Source organism: Marmota monax, unplaced genomic scaffold (assembly GCF_021218885.2).
Source record: "Marmota monax isolate L192 unplaced genomic scaffold, Marmota_monax_Labrador192_F-V1.1 WCK01_AAM20220418_F8-fsc00051, whole genome shotgun sequence".
NCBI classification, from domain to species: Eukaryota; Metazoa; Chordata; class Mammalia; order Rodentia; family Sciuridae; genus Marmota; species Marmota monax.
Window position 1 is genome coordinate 679,234 of NW_026695202.1, and position 15,655 is coordinate 694,888.

General features: G+C 36.6%; 1 protein-coding gene across 2 annotated transcripts in view; it reads left to right on the top strand.

Annotated features, from left to right (window-relative positions):
* Mybpc1 (myosin binding protein C1) overlaps positions 1-15,655 on the top strand; it is an 83,682-nt gene that overhangs the window by 29,301 nt on the left and 38,726 nt on the right. For both annotated transcript variants that reach the window (XM_058574283.1, XM_058574282.1), the window contains 8 exons: positions 1,445-1,593; positions 2,292-2,409; positions 3,721-3,772; positions 6,011-6,067; positions 11,071-11,237; positions 12,248-12,380; positions 14,346-14,470; positions 15,323-15,428. In XM_058574283.1, coding sequence (XP_058430266.1) covers positions 1,445-1,593; positions 2,292-2,409; positions 3,721-3,772; positions 6,011-6,067; positions 11,071-11,237; positions 12,248-12,380; positions 14,346-14,470; positions 15,323-15,428 — 907 coding nt within the window. The remainder of the gene's footprint in view (positions 1-1,444; positions 1,594-2,291; positions 2,410-3,720; positions 3,773-6,010; positions 6,068-11,070; positions 11,238-12,247; positions 12,381-14,345; positions 14,471-15,322; positions 15,429-15,655) is intronic.

Here is a 15,655-nt window from a genome sequence, read left to right on the forward strand (position 1 = left end):
TGTGTCTGTCTTCTTTCATTTAGTAGAATGGTTTTGAGGCCCATCCATTTTGTAGCATGTATTGGTACTTCCTTCTTCTTTATGGCTGAATTCTTTCCCACGACTCCCATAGACGAGATGAACTGGGTTTAAAAGAGCTGGCCGCAACATTAAACTAAGAAAGCAGCGAGAAATCACGCAACCCAGAGTAGTTCTTAAACCGAGGACAGGTGGGCTCTGCGACCTTAAGGGTCAGCTTCCACACTGGAAAGAGAGCACTGGAAACAGGGTATGAGCCCATGTTTATTTTATAGTGGGGACATCAGAGGCAGGGATAAGGTTTCAAGGGTTCAACTTTGAATCTGCTTTTTGCTAGTGGGACAGACCATTTAGCTTCTTTATGCCTCAGTTTCCTCATCTGTAAAATGTGTGTAATAACAGGCACGATCTGTGAGGTGCTTTGATGGTACTTGAGATAACATAAAGTTCTGACCCAGTGTCTGCTGTTGCTATGGCATAAACCGCCCCATAATATAATTATAAGTCTGCCTATGTACTAAATTATAATGCATAATATACCTTAGGGGTGGCTAGTCCAACAGATGGTTCAGCTTTGGAAATATTCGTCCACAAATACTAATTACACTTCCTGTTTTAGGCACTGTGATGTACACTGAGTATAACATGTGAGTACTCAGAGTCTAAAGAGAGAGACAAAAAGAAATAACAGGAAAACACAAAGTCCGTGTGCCATGAAAGAAATCAACAGGATAGTTCTTCTAGAAAAGTCCTTGGAGGTTCAAGAATTTTAACTAACCAGTTTTTATGAGGACTATATTATGATCAGAACCCAACTTTGATGCTTATCCAAAATTCTGCGAATGAGCACATAGCTAACTATATTTCCAAATTCCTTCTTTCAGCTCTAGCATGCAGGACACTGCATGGGATCAAAAATGTTGGCTCCCTTGTCCCTGTAAGATACGGAAATGCTGGGCTGGTGGCAGGGGTAAAGTTTTGATGTCCTTAAGGTCCAAGAGGTCAATATACACAGACAGTCAATTCAAACAGTTTCATTTAGTCATATTCCTATAACTCCAGATGTTCTCTCATCTTGCAAAATAAAAAGAACATATGTATTTGTATATACATATTATATATCCATATATGTGTGTGTGTGTGTATATATATATATATATATAATTTTAAGATTTTAGGTAGATCCATATGTAAAAATTCTTTCCACCAATCTTTTTCTGCTTCATGAAACTCAAAAGCAAAACAAGTTGAACTATCCTAAGAACCTCAAGGGTACTCATCAAAAAGCAGGGCCAATTCATTGCAGAATTCTGGAGATGCAAGTCACATCCCAGTCTATTCAGTGGTCCTGGGTCAACTCCTTCTGGGTGAAAGCAAAACAAATGACAGTTTTAAATCACAGACCGAATCCTTGTGCCTTTTCTAGGTGAAAACATCACCTTTATAGCCAAAGTCAAGGCTGAAGACCTTCTTAGAAAACCCACTATCAAATGGTTCAAAGGCAAATGGATGGACCTGGCCAGCAAAGCTGGGAAGCATCTCCAGCTGAAGGAGACCTTCGAGAGGCACTCTCGGGTATGGCTTTGAACTCTTTCCCAGCTCAGGGGTGTGACTAGCTCATTCCTTCTGTGTGGGTAAGAAGTCACTTCAGATTTAGCTTTGAGAGATCTCAGTCCTAGAGAATGCTCTGGAGTTATCATTCCCGGGATCTACACTATTGTGATCATCTTGCTGTGCTCTGCGACTGTGGGACATAACTGAAAGATGACGGCCCCTTGTGGGCAAGGTAGGACTATAGTTGTTTTCATCAGCTTTATCGCTGCTGTGACTAAAAGACCTGACCAGAACAACTTTAAAGGAGGAAGAGTTTACTTAAGGGCTCACAGTTTCAGAGGTCTTAGTCCATAGAAGGCTGGCTCCATTCCTCGGGGTTTGAGGTATGGCAAAACATCATGGCGGGAGAGTGTGATAGAGGGAAGCAGTTCACATCATGATCAGAGAGTAGAGAGAGAGGTCTCCAATTGTCCCAGTTGCTAGATACAAATATATACCCCAAAGCCACGCCCCGATTCCCAGCTCCTCCAACCACACCCTACCACTTCGGTGACCCCTCAGTTAAACCCTATCAAGGGATTAATTCTCTGATTGAGTTAAGACTCTCACAACCCAATCATTTCTCCCCCAAACCTTCTCACATCATCTCCCACATGAGCTTTTGGGAAACACCACATCTAAACCATAACAATAGTATATCTGGGTATATTTCGTTACAGATATACACATTTGAGATGCAGATCATCAAGGCCAAAGAGAACTATGCAGGAAACTACAGATGTGAGGTCACCTACAAGGATAAGTTTGACAGCTGTTCATTTGATCTTGAAGTGCACGGTGAGCCTTCTTATCTGGATAAATGTGATTTTTTTTTTTTTTAATGTGGGAAAGGATGAGGAAGATTGCTAAGTATCTCTGGTCTATGATATCTTCAAGCTCCCAGATAAGGGATGGTGACATTTTTGCTACTGCTGAATGGCTGTTTCAATGGCTGTCTCTCTCAGGTTTGGAGATAAGGTCATGTGGTGTGAGGACATAGGATGCCCAGGTAGAAGGGAGAATTTCTTTTATAGGGAATAATGTCAGATGTGAATGTTCTCCATTTATATGCTCTGTGTATGACCCAGAGTAAATAAAATTGAGATAAATGTACATTGAGGTTGGAGGACCCCCCCCTTCATATGTATACAAAGGGAAAGTTGATTTGGCAGCAAAGATCATAAACTTAAGATGAATCCAAAGTGTGATGTAGCTGAAAAAGACAAATAGAGTGATTTTAAACTGGGCTTTCCAAGTGGTGTAGAATTGATACTTAGGAAACTTCTCTCTTCAACATGCTACTGTTCCACATTTGGAGTGATGTCATTGGTCATGGGTACCATAGCTCAACCTGGATCCCTTTTGGAGTAGAGTAACCAGGAGGATGAAGAATCTAGAAACCACACCTTATCTAGCTTGAGTGAGTGGGTGAAAGACAGCAGGCATAGGTGGCTCATAGCAGAGGGGGGAGGGCTGTCACATAAAAGAAGAAAAATGTCCTTTCTATGTATTCAGGAAGGATTTATGCAAATTAGAATTAAAAGATGGAAAGGAAAAAGAGGCTAATTTTGTCTTCACATTAAGATTAAATGTTTAGTGAAAGGTATACAGACAGCCTGGGAAGGTTGTGAGATCCCCATTTGGAGCTATCAAGGAGAGGCTGAACCATAATGGATCAGGGAACTGTTGAGACTTCTGTATGAAGTGGGGATCTGGTTTTGGGAAGCACTACTTCACTTTTAGGGCCAGACATCTCTGAGAGTCTCCTGGAGGCCTTTTTTAGAATATTGATTTATGGTTTCCCCTCCCTGATTTGGTGAATCAAAATCTCCAGGAGGCAGGATCAGGAAGCTGATATATTTCTTAAGTTCCTTGTGATTCTAACAGGCAGGTAGGTTGAATGACAACTAGACAAGGTAATCGCTAAGGTCCCTCCATAGGTTCTTCATGGGGGAGGATGGTGCCTTGGCAGCTCAGCCATTCAGTAGGACAGCTGTTCCCTTCACCTGACTCTCTTCCAATTGATCAATTCCCATGCCTGTAAAGAAACTGAACACAAATTTTCCTTCTTAATGGGTATTTATTATATTGTTTTCTTTCCTTTCAAAGAATCTACCGGGACTACTCCAAACATTGACATCAGATCTGCCTTCAAGAGAAGGTAACTTCAAAAGGGGAATGTAGACAGCTTTCATATAACATGAAGTGGAGGATTTTTCAGAGTACACCTCCCTTTGTCCACAATTCATGTGGGAACAATCCTTCTTACCGAAATCAAAAACCACCTATTTAAAAATTGGTGTTCTAGGAAAGTCATGTGTTAAATGCCCAATCAAGCATACACTGATGATTTTTTAGAATAATCTTGTAGTGAAGCTTCCATTTGTTGGAGTTTCACAGTTGCCTTAGAAAGATACACTTACAATCTATTCTTATGTGGCTTCTTCCTTAATTGCATTTATTTCCACAAAGTAATCCAATGAGATATTCAAAGAGACATGTATCCTATAGCATCAGTTAAACAACATGGGAAAACTTTTAGTTTCATTGCTTTTCATCTGGATATCACCTATGGACCTATTAAACCAGTTGCCCAGAAAAACCACAACAAGTAGCTACTTACTGAAGTTAGCACCTTATATAATATTAGATTATACCAAATGGAATACACTGAGACAGCTGGCATTTAGAATATTACAATAGGACTGGGATGTAGCTCAGTGGTAGAGTGCTTGCCTAGCATGAATGAGGCCCTGGGTTCAATTCCTTGCAACACACAAACACATATTCTCTCTCTCTCCCTCCCTCCCTCTCTCTCTCTCTCTCTCTCTCCCTCCCTCCCTCCCTCCCTCTCCTGTTGAACAGCAAAATTTAGACACCTATTTACTTTAATTTTTGCAATAGCCAAACCTGAAAAATCAGTGAGTCAAGGAAGAAAAATGAAAATTTTTCTAGTCACTGAGAAATGTAATTAGCTCCCTGATACTATTTACCCTTTATTTTTAATATTAGCATTATATAAATTCTTTAAGGAGAGTACATGTTTTGTTCTTCCTAAAACCGAATACACATACAATTTTGTTGAGTAAGGAAAGTCATCCAAAATTACAAAACACCCTGTTATTAGGAAACAATGATTTAGTCTGTTAATAGAAGGCATATTTCCCTCCTAAATTATGAAAAAAATCAAAATTATAATTACTTTTAAAAGATTTTGAATACCACCTGATAGTCAATGGTGTTTTTTATTTGGAAAAAAAAAAGCCAAACTCCAAAACTCCATTACTTTGTTTTCTAGCTTCCCTTTTCACCCCATATTTTGCAAATGTATAAGTTTAAATCTATGCTCCAGAACATAGGAGGATATTTGGGGAAAGACATGATCTCTGTGCTTTAAAAGACTAGAAATTGGTTCACTTAAAGGCCCCTAAACACCTGCAGTTTTAAAAACACATTACTTGAGTTTGATTCTTATGACTTACATGTTATACACACTGTTTTTAAACCCACAGACTCTTTTCTTAGAAACCATAACTAACATTTGTAAAGAGCAGGAAACAAAATCTTCATTAAAAGGTTAAACATGTAAGTAAGTATGTGCCATTTAAATGTCAACTCCATAGCTTCTATATAGAGTTCAGATGAAATCACAATGGTGGCTGCATGCCTAATTTAAGATGCATTTCTTTAGAGGAAAGTACTTTTAAAAACCACTGGCAAAGAGTTCATTAACAAATCAAAGATATAATTTTTAAAATACCTTTAAAAGCATATTGATGACAAAACTAAAAGACTATAACTTAAAGAGCAATCCCTTTAAAATAGAAAGGAATGCATCTTTTCAAAAGTTCCAATGCTAGTTCCATCTTTATGCTATGTTGGTATCACATTATCTGATTCATCTATTCATGGACGCAAAGAGGTTACCTTTGAATATAAGGCTTTGGACTTATATATCTGACATTGGTATACTTCAACCTCCAAGCCAATCTCTGTCCTATGTGCATAACAGAGATCAGCAAAAGTCCTTTGCTTTTTACACAGGTTTGTTTCTATGGCCCCCCGACTTGCAAAAACAAAGAACTTTGTGTTGCTTGGCTTAAGTGCATTTGTGTTACCTGGTTTTAACACAAATCCAAGCAGTTTTATATATGCAATCTACAAAATTGTGTCCTTTGAAATTGTAGAGAACACAAGCTCCTCCTGTTTACTTTTCCACAAGTACATACTCTGAAGATGTACAATGTCACTTGTGTGAAAAGAAATAGCAGTTTGTGTTGATTTAGTCCTCGTGTGCCAGCACAAAATTGCATATACGTTACATGTAGAGTGTTTTGGGAAAACTGTCATGTATGTGTTTGCATTAAACCTAGTTTTGCTTTTCTTTTGTTAATGACAGTGGAGAAGGTCAAGAGGATGCAGGGGAACTTGACTTTAGTGGTCTCCTGAAACGTAGGTGAGAACCAAGTGATGGAGTGGGGCACTGTGGCCTGGAAATCTTTTAGACACCCACCCAGAGAAGTCAAGATTAAAGTGAATGTTTTCCAAGGAGTTGTTAATTCTTAAAATGTGTTTTGCTTATAGAATATAACAGAGTCTACTAAGAAAGAGGTAGAGAAACAACCATATACTAATCTGTTAAAGACTTCAGCTGATGTTTTTGAACTTCCTTTTTAAAAGTTCCTAAATTTTCACACATGTTCTTATCTGGGGATGGGGAAATTTGAACTGAGACATAAGACTTAAATACCTAGAAGCCCCTAAGAGTGTACATATGATTCTTTCTCATGATTGAATAAATAAAACCTCTATTCTCTTGGCTTTAACATTTGATAACTGACTGAAAAATCAATTTCACAATTTTGGTAGACATCTCTGCAGGTGATACACAAACACACATGTATATATATATATATGCAGATCTATATTAAAATATTGTTGATGATTTGTAATATTTCTTCAAATTCAAGACTTTATTGATTTAAAGGCATACCAGTATTTTGTAAATCACAAAGCAAGGAAAAATTATTCCAAATACTATTATGACACACTATTGATTATAAAAACACATCCTTATTCCAGAGATGTTTAAAATGTCCCCCAAATGTACATTTTAGAAGCAATAAAACATGGTAGTAAAATGGAAATAAATGCTTAATATTATCTCTCACGTTCCCTTGACATTTTTCTATCTTGTGATAAAATTTATAGAATTTTAGTGTGAATATTTAGCATATAACCATTTTATAGGACTTCTATCCAGATATATGCATATCACATAATATACTATACTATACATGTATACATACATTCTTACCAGATACTCCCTATAGTGAAGAAGCAACAAAAGGAAATTGAGTTTTGCTAGACTGCATTTATCTATCAAATATGAGAATAACTCTAAATCAATATTTTAAAATAATGATACCAGTTTTCATTGAGCTTTTCAGGTTTATTTTAAATAATTTTTAATGTTTATTTTTATTTCTAGTGTTTTCTATGGTTATTAAAGGACCATAGTACAAATGGCTTAACAACAAATTATAATCCTTATAATAAACTGGGCTCATGTTTATTCTCAGTTTAGCAGGATGGTTTTATACAAGTGAATGAAAAATTCACCTATACTCTTCACAACATTTAGGTTCACAGGTGTGACCTATTAATTACTGATGGACATTAGTCAATCAATAGACATGGCAATATCAACTACATCTTTCTTCCTTTGAATACCTCAAATAATCACTAGTTGCAGTGATATTTATTAATTCCCCAAGTGCATTTTTAAAGAAACAGTATATGAAGTACCCTTAAGTGAACCTCATTCTCTCTTATTCTATAGATGTGAAACCAAGGTCCAGAGAAACATTGAGTGACTTACTCCAAGTCACACAGAAATTAGAGGCAGGGCAAGGACTCAAATCCATGTTTCCCTTTTCTGAGTCAACTCATTTTCTGTGACTCTATGTAAGAAAAACTACTCCAAATCTGCCCTGGAAGCTGGTGCTTGGGTTTATAATGCATGTCGACAATCTAAGTAAAGCAGAGTATTGTTTTTTTTTTAATCCCTCCAATCATTTATTCTGCCAGGAAAATACCAAGTGCTTTGTGCAGAATATAATGCCAGGAGATATGAGGGAAAGAAATCCAGCTCCTGGCACAGGGAAAAGAATGAACATATTTGTAGTAGGGAACAGGGAGCGGCAAAAACAGGGACCTGAATCTCAACTCTACCACCTACTTATTCTGTGGCTTTGATTAAAATACATGTCCTCCCTGAGATTTGCTTTCCACATCAGTAAATGTGAAGAATAATACGACTTAACAGACATTGTGAAAATTAAATTAAGTATAAAAGGCCTGTTAATAGTAGGTGGCAAATCAATACATACTTCCACTAGGAAAATGTTGTGTTTCCTTCAAAGAGCATATATTCATAAAGAAATCACACACAGACACATGCACACGCACAATCAATCATAATGTGATATGGTACATTATTAAATGTCATTGTCTGTTGAAAAGGAACAAAACAGACTTTTTTTTTTTCATTCAGCAGATTGCAGAATGAAAGAAATCTAATTATAAATGATGGGAGAAAAATTATTAGGAAAAAATGGGCAGCCGACATGTCTCCAGTTCTCATTTTCTCTACATCCCCTAATAAAGATTTGGGTTCATAATTAGACTGTTGTTAATATAATACTATGACCATTTAATATGCTCTATTAATCCATTATTATAACTTCAGATGTGATGTGTTTTCATATTAGTGTGTGTGAATTGCATGTTTTCATTATGGTAATGACACATGGTTGCCATTCCCATTTCCCCAAGAGTGTGTGGCAAAATCGTCATCAGAATGAGTCTAATTACACCCAACTTCTCTGTATAAAGAAAATATCTCCTCGCCCTGATCAGAGTCTATTTCAAATTGACATTAGATAAAATCAGGGTAAATCTTTTGGGCTGTATTCTGTTGTGGGATTAGACCTATATAAATACTTAAAAGTCTTATTCTACATAAAATTTCTATAAATGTTTCATAGTTCACTAGGATCATCAAGTTATAGAAATTTTGATGTAGATGAAAGTACTGTGGACATTATACAGGTCTATCCCAATGATGGAAAGGAATCAGAAATTTGGATTTTTCTCCTTACTGCAATTACCATAACCATTCAGCTAGTTTCCTGTGCAGCCACCATGGTAAGTAAAGATCCATTCTAGAGTTAAGGAAACACTGCAAGTGAAGAGTCTTGACCTCACGTTCCAATATGTTTGCAATTCGGAATACAATGAAGTGATGCAGAGAAAAAGAAGGAAAAAGCAAGAGGTTATTGGTATTCATATACAGAATTTGATAGGGAATGTTGTAGAGTGGCATGTATCTTGGTTTCCGTGAAAATTGTTGAGGATAATTAGTTTTATCAAGATTCATAAAACAATGAAATCAAGAAAATTATTATTTTTATTACTGGCCTCCTTTATATAAATATTCACCTCACAGATCTAGGTATGTCACAGTGTTTGACTTGTGCTTCCTGTTAGCTATTTAAATCATACATAGTTTGCTATCTTTAAATCTGTCCACCAATATCAGGAGGATACTTAAAATGTGCACGTGTATAATTCTTCTCAATTAAAATACAAATTTTAAACAATCTAGTATGGCATAATTTTAAAGTTTGGCATAATTTTAAAGTTTTTATTTTTTAAAGACAAAAAATAAAGCATAAAAAGATTTTTCCCCAGAGAGAAAAAAATACACACACACACACACACATTTTAACTGCAATTCCCCAAGACTTCCTATTAAAATATTTTAAAAGATGAACTTGAAATGTAGACTGCTTGCACATCTGGCAAATCATTACCAATATTCCAATCTTAGGACAATTTTCTTAAGCTCTTCAATTTCCTCATGTTAATAGAGGGTGAATTTTCATTTCAGTGAGATAAAGATAATGCTTCCTGTCTTGAGTTTTTTGAGGTCCATTTTCCTAATGGAGTTGTCTAGTCCTTCCCGTGAAGATTACTGATGGACCAATGACCTCTCACCTCCATTTTCCAGAAGATTGACCTCAGTGATCCCCTCTCTCATAGAGTGAAAAAGACTTTCATGACAATATAAAAATGAAATTAGATATTTAGAAGCTATACTTGCTAAAGTCACCTTAAACTCCTAGCCTCCCCCATATGCTTTGCCCATGATGACAAAAGAAGATAAAGGAGAAAATCTAAATAGGTGTGATTTAATGCGACAAAGCAACCATAAGTAACCCATCATTCCCTAACTCAATAGCATGAATCTGTTTTCATTCTGATGCATAAGATGGATTGGCCAGTTGTCTGGAAAATCATATCCAAATCAAATGTTAAGTAGTCACAGTAACATTTTTAAATTAATCAGATAAAAATAGTCAACTAAGCTTAAACAAAATTAGAACCATTTAGACAATGAAGAAAATCCATTTAAATTATATTTTGCATTTATACTATGCCCCTTTTCTCAAAGTCTTTAGCCCAGGGAGTTTTGAAATAGGGAAAACAAGGGCACTTTAAATATTATATATTTTTATATGTTCTATAAATGTTTATACATTTCGATGTGATCAAATTTTGAGCTCATAATTTTGGAATATACTTTCCTCTTGTTCATGGAATCCTACATCATTTTAAGTTTAACATTTATATGTTTATAATTCTACTTCAACCTTCTTCCAAAAAACTTTCAAGACGGTATGTTAAGATGAAAATGGATTTTTTTCCATCTCACCCTTCTTTTCCCCTGCCATTTTAGAAAAACAATTTTCTTTTAAAAAGGAAAAAAAAAAGTCTTCATGGTAGTTTCAATTTTTTTAATATAAAAATAATAAAAAAATGGTCAGTGTACATACTCACTAATATAGAAGGGTAATGCTACTGGAAAAAAACCAAAGATATGAAAAAATTGCCTTTGCATCGATATGTACATTAATAACATAGAAATAGGTTATTTTTCATTCCTAGACCAAAATTTAAATCTTTCAGTTCTTTGCCCACTTTCAAAGTGAATGCAGTACCCATATCTTAGGTGAAAACCATTCTTCAAGTTTCTCAAAATCTCACTTCCAATTACATTCTAAAATGTTTTCAGTATATTTCCTGACATCCTCTGCTCCCCTAACATTGTGTTTTTAATTAGGAAAACAAAATCATATATTTGACGTTCTACTTATTGAAACCGTCTCCAAAATTTCATTGGCCTGGCATGCTCAAGGGCTTGGATTCCATCCCCCATACCTCCAAAAAAGAAAGGGGCGGGGGAGTAAAAACAAGTCAAACAATTCGACTTTAAATAACCAGGTTTTAAACAGAGCTTTTAAGGCAACCGAAAAGTGGGACAGGGTACCCGACCTTCCGTGTCTTTGGGAGCCAGAGCAGCTACTAAACTGGGCCATGGTTCCCCCGGGACAGGGAGGTGAAGCCGCAGGAGGAGGAGCCCGAGGTAGACGTCTGGGAGCTGCTGAAGAACGCCAACCCCAACGAGTACGAGAAGATCGCTTTCCAGTATGGCATCACCGACCTGCGCGGCATGCTCAAGCGGCTCAAGCGCATGCGCAGGGTGGAGAAGAAGAGCGCGGGTGAGTGGCGCGGGGCGTGGCAGCGCGGGCCCCGGCCGGTGCGCTGGAATGACGGGTCTGAACCCCACGCCGTGCTTCTTCCCGCCTCGCACGGGGTTGGGGTTTATTTTGGTTAGCTTGGGCTTCAGGTCGTGGTTCCCTGCCCTGCACGGTACTAGCTGTGGATAGCCGATCGCTCCTGTTGAGTTAAGGTGACCGACATTTATAGTCCCATCTACCACGTGGAGTGGTAAATAGCCGCGCTGTCATTTGGAACTTTTCAGCGGACCCCTTTTCTCAGCCTCCACGTCTGCCTTACTCTGAGTCTCTGTTTTATTATCATATTCTTACGATCCTTGGAGTTTGGGAGGCCCACTTCTCACAGCCCATACGTTTTTGTAAAATACCTGTGCATCTCCCTGGGCATCCGAAGTGGTTGTAGTTTGTTGTGGTTTTAAATACCTTTGTGAAGAGGGAAAAGAGAGAAAGGAATACATTTTAAGTAGATCATCAGCTTTTCACTTTCCTGTACTAACAGTCAACTACCTGTTTTATGATACATCAGGATAATACATCAATCCCATGTTTATTGTTTTATGGCTGTCCAGGTAGAATTTAAAGATTCTCACTACTTCTTTTTTTAAAAATCTCCCCCACCACCCCGAAAAGGTTGAGAAATATAGAAGGGATTTTGTTTGATTTTGTTTACATATGTGATCATTCCTATTATCCTGTAACTCCTAAGGAAAGAGAGAGAGAGAGAGAGAGAGAGATGCAGTGTACTAGGGATTGAATCCAAGAGTGCTTTTCCGCTGAGCTACATCCCCAGTCCTGTTTATTTTTTTAATTTTGAGACAGAGTCTCACTAAATTGCTGAGGCTGGCCTGGAACTTGCAATCCTCCTGCCTCAGCCTCCTGAGTCCCTGGGATTACAGACATGTGACACCTGGTCCTGCTCTCTTACACATATTGACTGAATTCTCAACATATGTACACACATACTAACGTATTTTGCTGTTTCTGTCGATCAGCTTTTGCAAAAATTCTTGATCCTGCATATCAGGTTGATAAAGGAGGCAGAGTAAGGTTTGTTGTGGAACTGGCAGATCCAAAGTTGGAGGTGAAATGGTATAAAAATGGCCAAGAAATTCGACCCAGCACAAAGTAAGTGGGCTTTGCAAGTAATCAATGACACAAATAAGGGAATCAAACAGTGTTTGACTTAATTTTCTGAGAATACAAGGGCTTTTTAGTTATAATGCAAAAGCACATGAACGGAGAAAAAAGATTTAATCACTGCATGTATTTCATGATTACTAAAACCATAGTATTATATGAAATAAACTTTGCTTTATGTCTAATTCTATACAGACTATTTCAAGTGATTCCCAGTTATAGTTTAGTGCCACTACAGCTTATATGTAATTATTTAAGAGATTGCCAAACTTTTCACAGTTTTTAAAAGTAAAACTTAAAAATTTTTGAAATACATATTTGATATGCCATTGAGAAATCATGCCTCATAATTAGATGACTTTTGTTTTTTGAAAACAGTATCTGTATTTGATAATGGCTGAATACCTTTTATATTCAATTCAGGAGCTATTTTGAGTGCTTACTCATAGTGTTGCATCTGAATACAAGTGTTTCATGTTGAGATCTAATGAAATGCAGGTCTAAGCCCATGTTTTATTATTTCTTGGCCCTCTCCCAAAGGAAGTAGGCAAACTAATCCCTGATGTCTGATGGTATCTCTAGTCTATTATGAAACTACTTTACAGAGATCCTCCTCAGCCTGAGAGATTTTCAACTCCAGTATATTTTTTTAAGTTAACAAGGGCCACGTGTACATTGATAAAAGACTTTAATCCTGGAAATCTGTCACTTCTGGAGTACAATTAGGTGGTTTCCAATTTCTTAATGTGATCATGCCAACAGAGTGACTTTGTGATAATATTGTTTATATCTGGTGCAAAAATCTCTTAAAGACATCCTGTATTTACCAAAACATAATTTTATTTGGTTAGTTTTATCTAGAAAACATTGTTGAAATGTTTTATTCTTGTCGTCCTCAATTTGATAATTTCCCAACCCCAACTAACTTTTTCTGGTTTGTTATAATGCTCTAATGTGCTCCTCCATGATCCAGGTCACAGCATTAAATTTTGTGGTCTTCTTGACTTCCTGTTTTCTCTTTCTGATTACTCAAATATTTTCTTAATAGATGTTAACAGTGATATGAAAGCACGGGTTTTTAGGCTCATGTAAGAGACTGTATAGAATTACTACTGCTGTAATGATTAGTCATATAATTGTCAAATTAAACAATCATTTATTCATCCAACAGTTTATTGTGTACCTGTGCTTGGCAATGAATGGAATATATGTCAATGAATAAGATTAAGTCTCTGCGCCCTTCATAGAGCACATGAATTGGTCATTAGAAGAATGTGCAGAGTTATGGGAAAGGGGAAGAACTGTGAAATGAAATTGACCAAACTATGCTATGTGCATGTATGAATATATCACAATGAATTTCACTTTTCTGTGTAACTATGATGTACCAATTTGAAAATCCAAATTAATAGAAGGAAGACCAATAAAGTAGAGGAAGGGGATTAGGGGGTGGGAGGAAGAGTTAGAAGGGGGCAGTACTGGGATTGAAATGGAGCAAATTTTATTATGATTTTATGAATATATTAAAATGAACCCCACAATTATGTATAAATATAATACACTAATAAAAAAATCTAGAACAAAAGAATGCACAGAGTTAAAAATCTGACACTGTCAACCAAATCTGTTTTCAAACAGTGGGTTTAAAAAATTCAAACAGCAAATATGTGAGAACTGGTTTATATTTGAAAGAAAAACCATGTAAAAAAAGAAATATAAACAAATTAAATAATGTATATAAGCATGCATGTGTATCATGGATCATAAAGATGGGGATTGTTTTTTGTTTGATGTTAATTAAACTATTTAAAATACATGCTACAAAAAGGGATGATTAATATTATTTCCCTTACTTTCAGATATTACCAAATTATAAGCCATCTTTGCTGACAATAAGGCAAAGAATAATATTAAGCTCATGGACTCTGTTTATCTTCCTCCTGTTTAAAACAGATACATCTTTGAACACAAAGGATGCGAAAGAATCATGTTTATCAATAACTGTTCGCTGACAGATGACTCAGAGTATTATGTGACAGCTGGCGATGAAAAATGTTCTACTGAGCTCTTTGTGAGAGGTAAGATGAAATTTCTTCCTACGGTCATCAGTGCTCCCAGTACATCATTACTCCCAGGGGTAATGATCAAAAGAATGGTCAGGGAACTTCTTTAGCTCCAAGCTAGAAATGGTTTGGGTTGGCCGTTAGATTGGCCCAGCATTGAGGCTACCCTGCACTGGCAGATGTCATGAATCCTAAGGAATCTTCAGATGTCTTAAGGCTAGAAAAGTCAAGGGGAGAAGAAACTTCTGAATGAAACTGCCCCATAGTTTTGACTCAAGCCAAGCACTGTTCTGCCTGATAATTACAATTATTATAGCTTCTGAAACTCAACAAACTTCACTGGATGATCCTTGTTTCACACTCTCCACTAATAACAAATAGAATTCTCTTAAAACCAGCTTGGTAGTTGGTATCAGTAGATCATCATTTATGAAGACATTGTGAAAAGAACTGGAGGGGTGAAATGAAGCCACATGTCACTTTTCTCTACCCTCCTTTTAGAACCAAAATAAAGAACTTTAGTGTTATCCATTCTCCTTCTCAGGAGTGTCTACCACCTGGTATCTTATTGGCTGAAAGAAGGATACTTGATACATATTTTATCTGCTCTCTAAAACAATGATTTATTTAATTTGGAAAGCTGTGAGAGAATTGGGAGAACTTTTCCAGGGTTGTTAGCGATTTGTTTTGCCAATAACATAAAGTAAAAAATAAATAAATAAGTAAACCCTCGCCTCCTATTTACTACCATAGAACTACCATAGATGATGCTTTGGTATTTTTGGATTTTCATTTGTGAACAAGTCAGGGTTTGGGAGACAGGATTTTGATATTTAATGATTTTGATTTCCTCCTTTTTCATACTAGAACCTCCAATTATGGTGACTAAACAGCTGGAAGATATGAATGCTTATTGTGGGGAAAGAGTTGAATTAGAATGTGAGGTGTCTGAAGATGATGCCAATGTAAAATGGTAAGTAGTTTTCCTGATGTCTGTCCTTTTATATTTTTTGTACCAGGAATACCTAACCACTGAGCCATATCCTCAGCCTTTTTTCTTTTTTTTTTTTTTTTTAATTTTGAGACAGGGTCTCACTAAGTTGCTTAGAGCCTCACTAAATTGCTGGGAATGGCTTTGAACTTGCAATCACCCTGCCTCAGCCTCCCGAGTTGCTGGGAATTAAAGGTGTTTGCTATTGC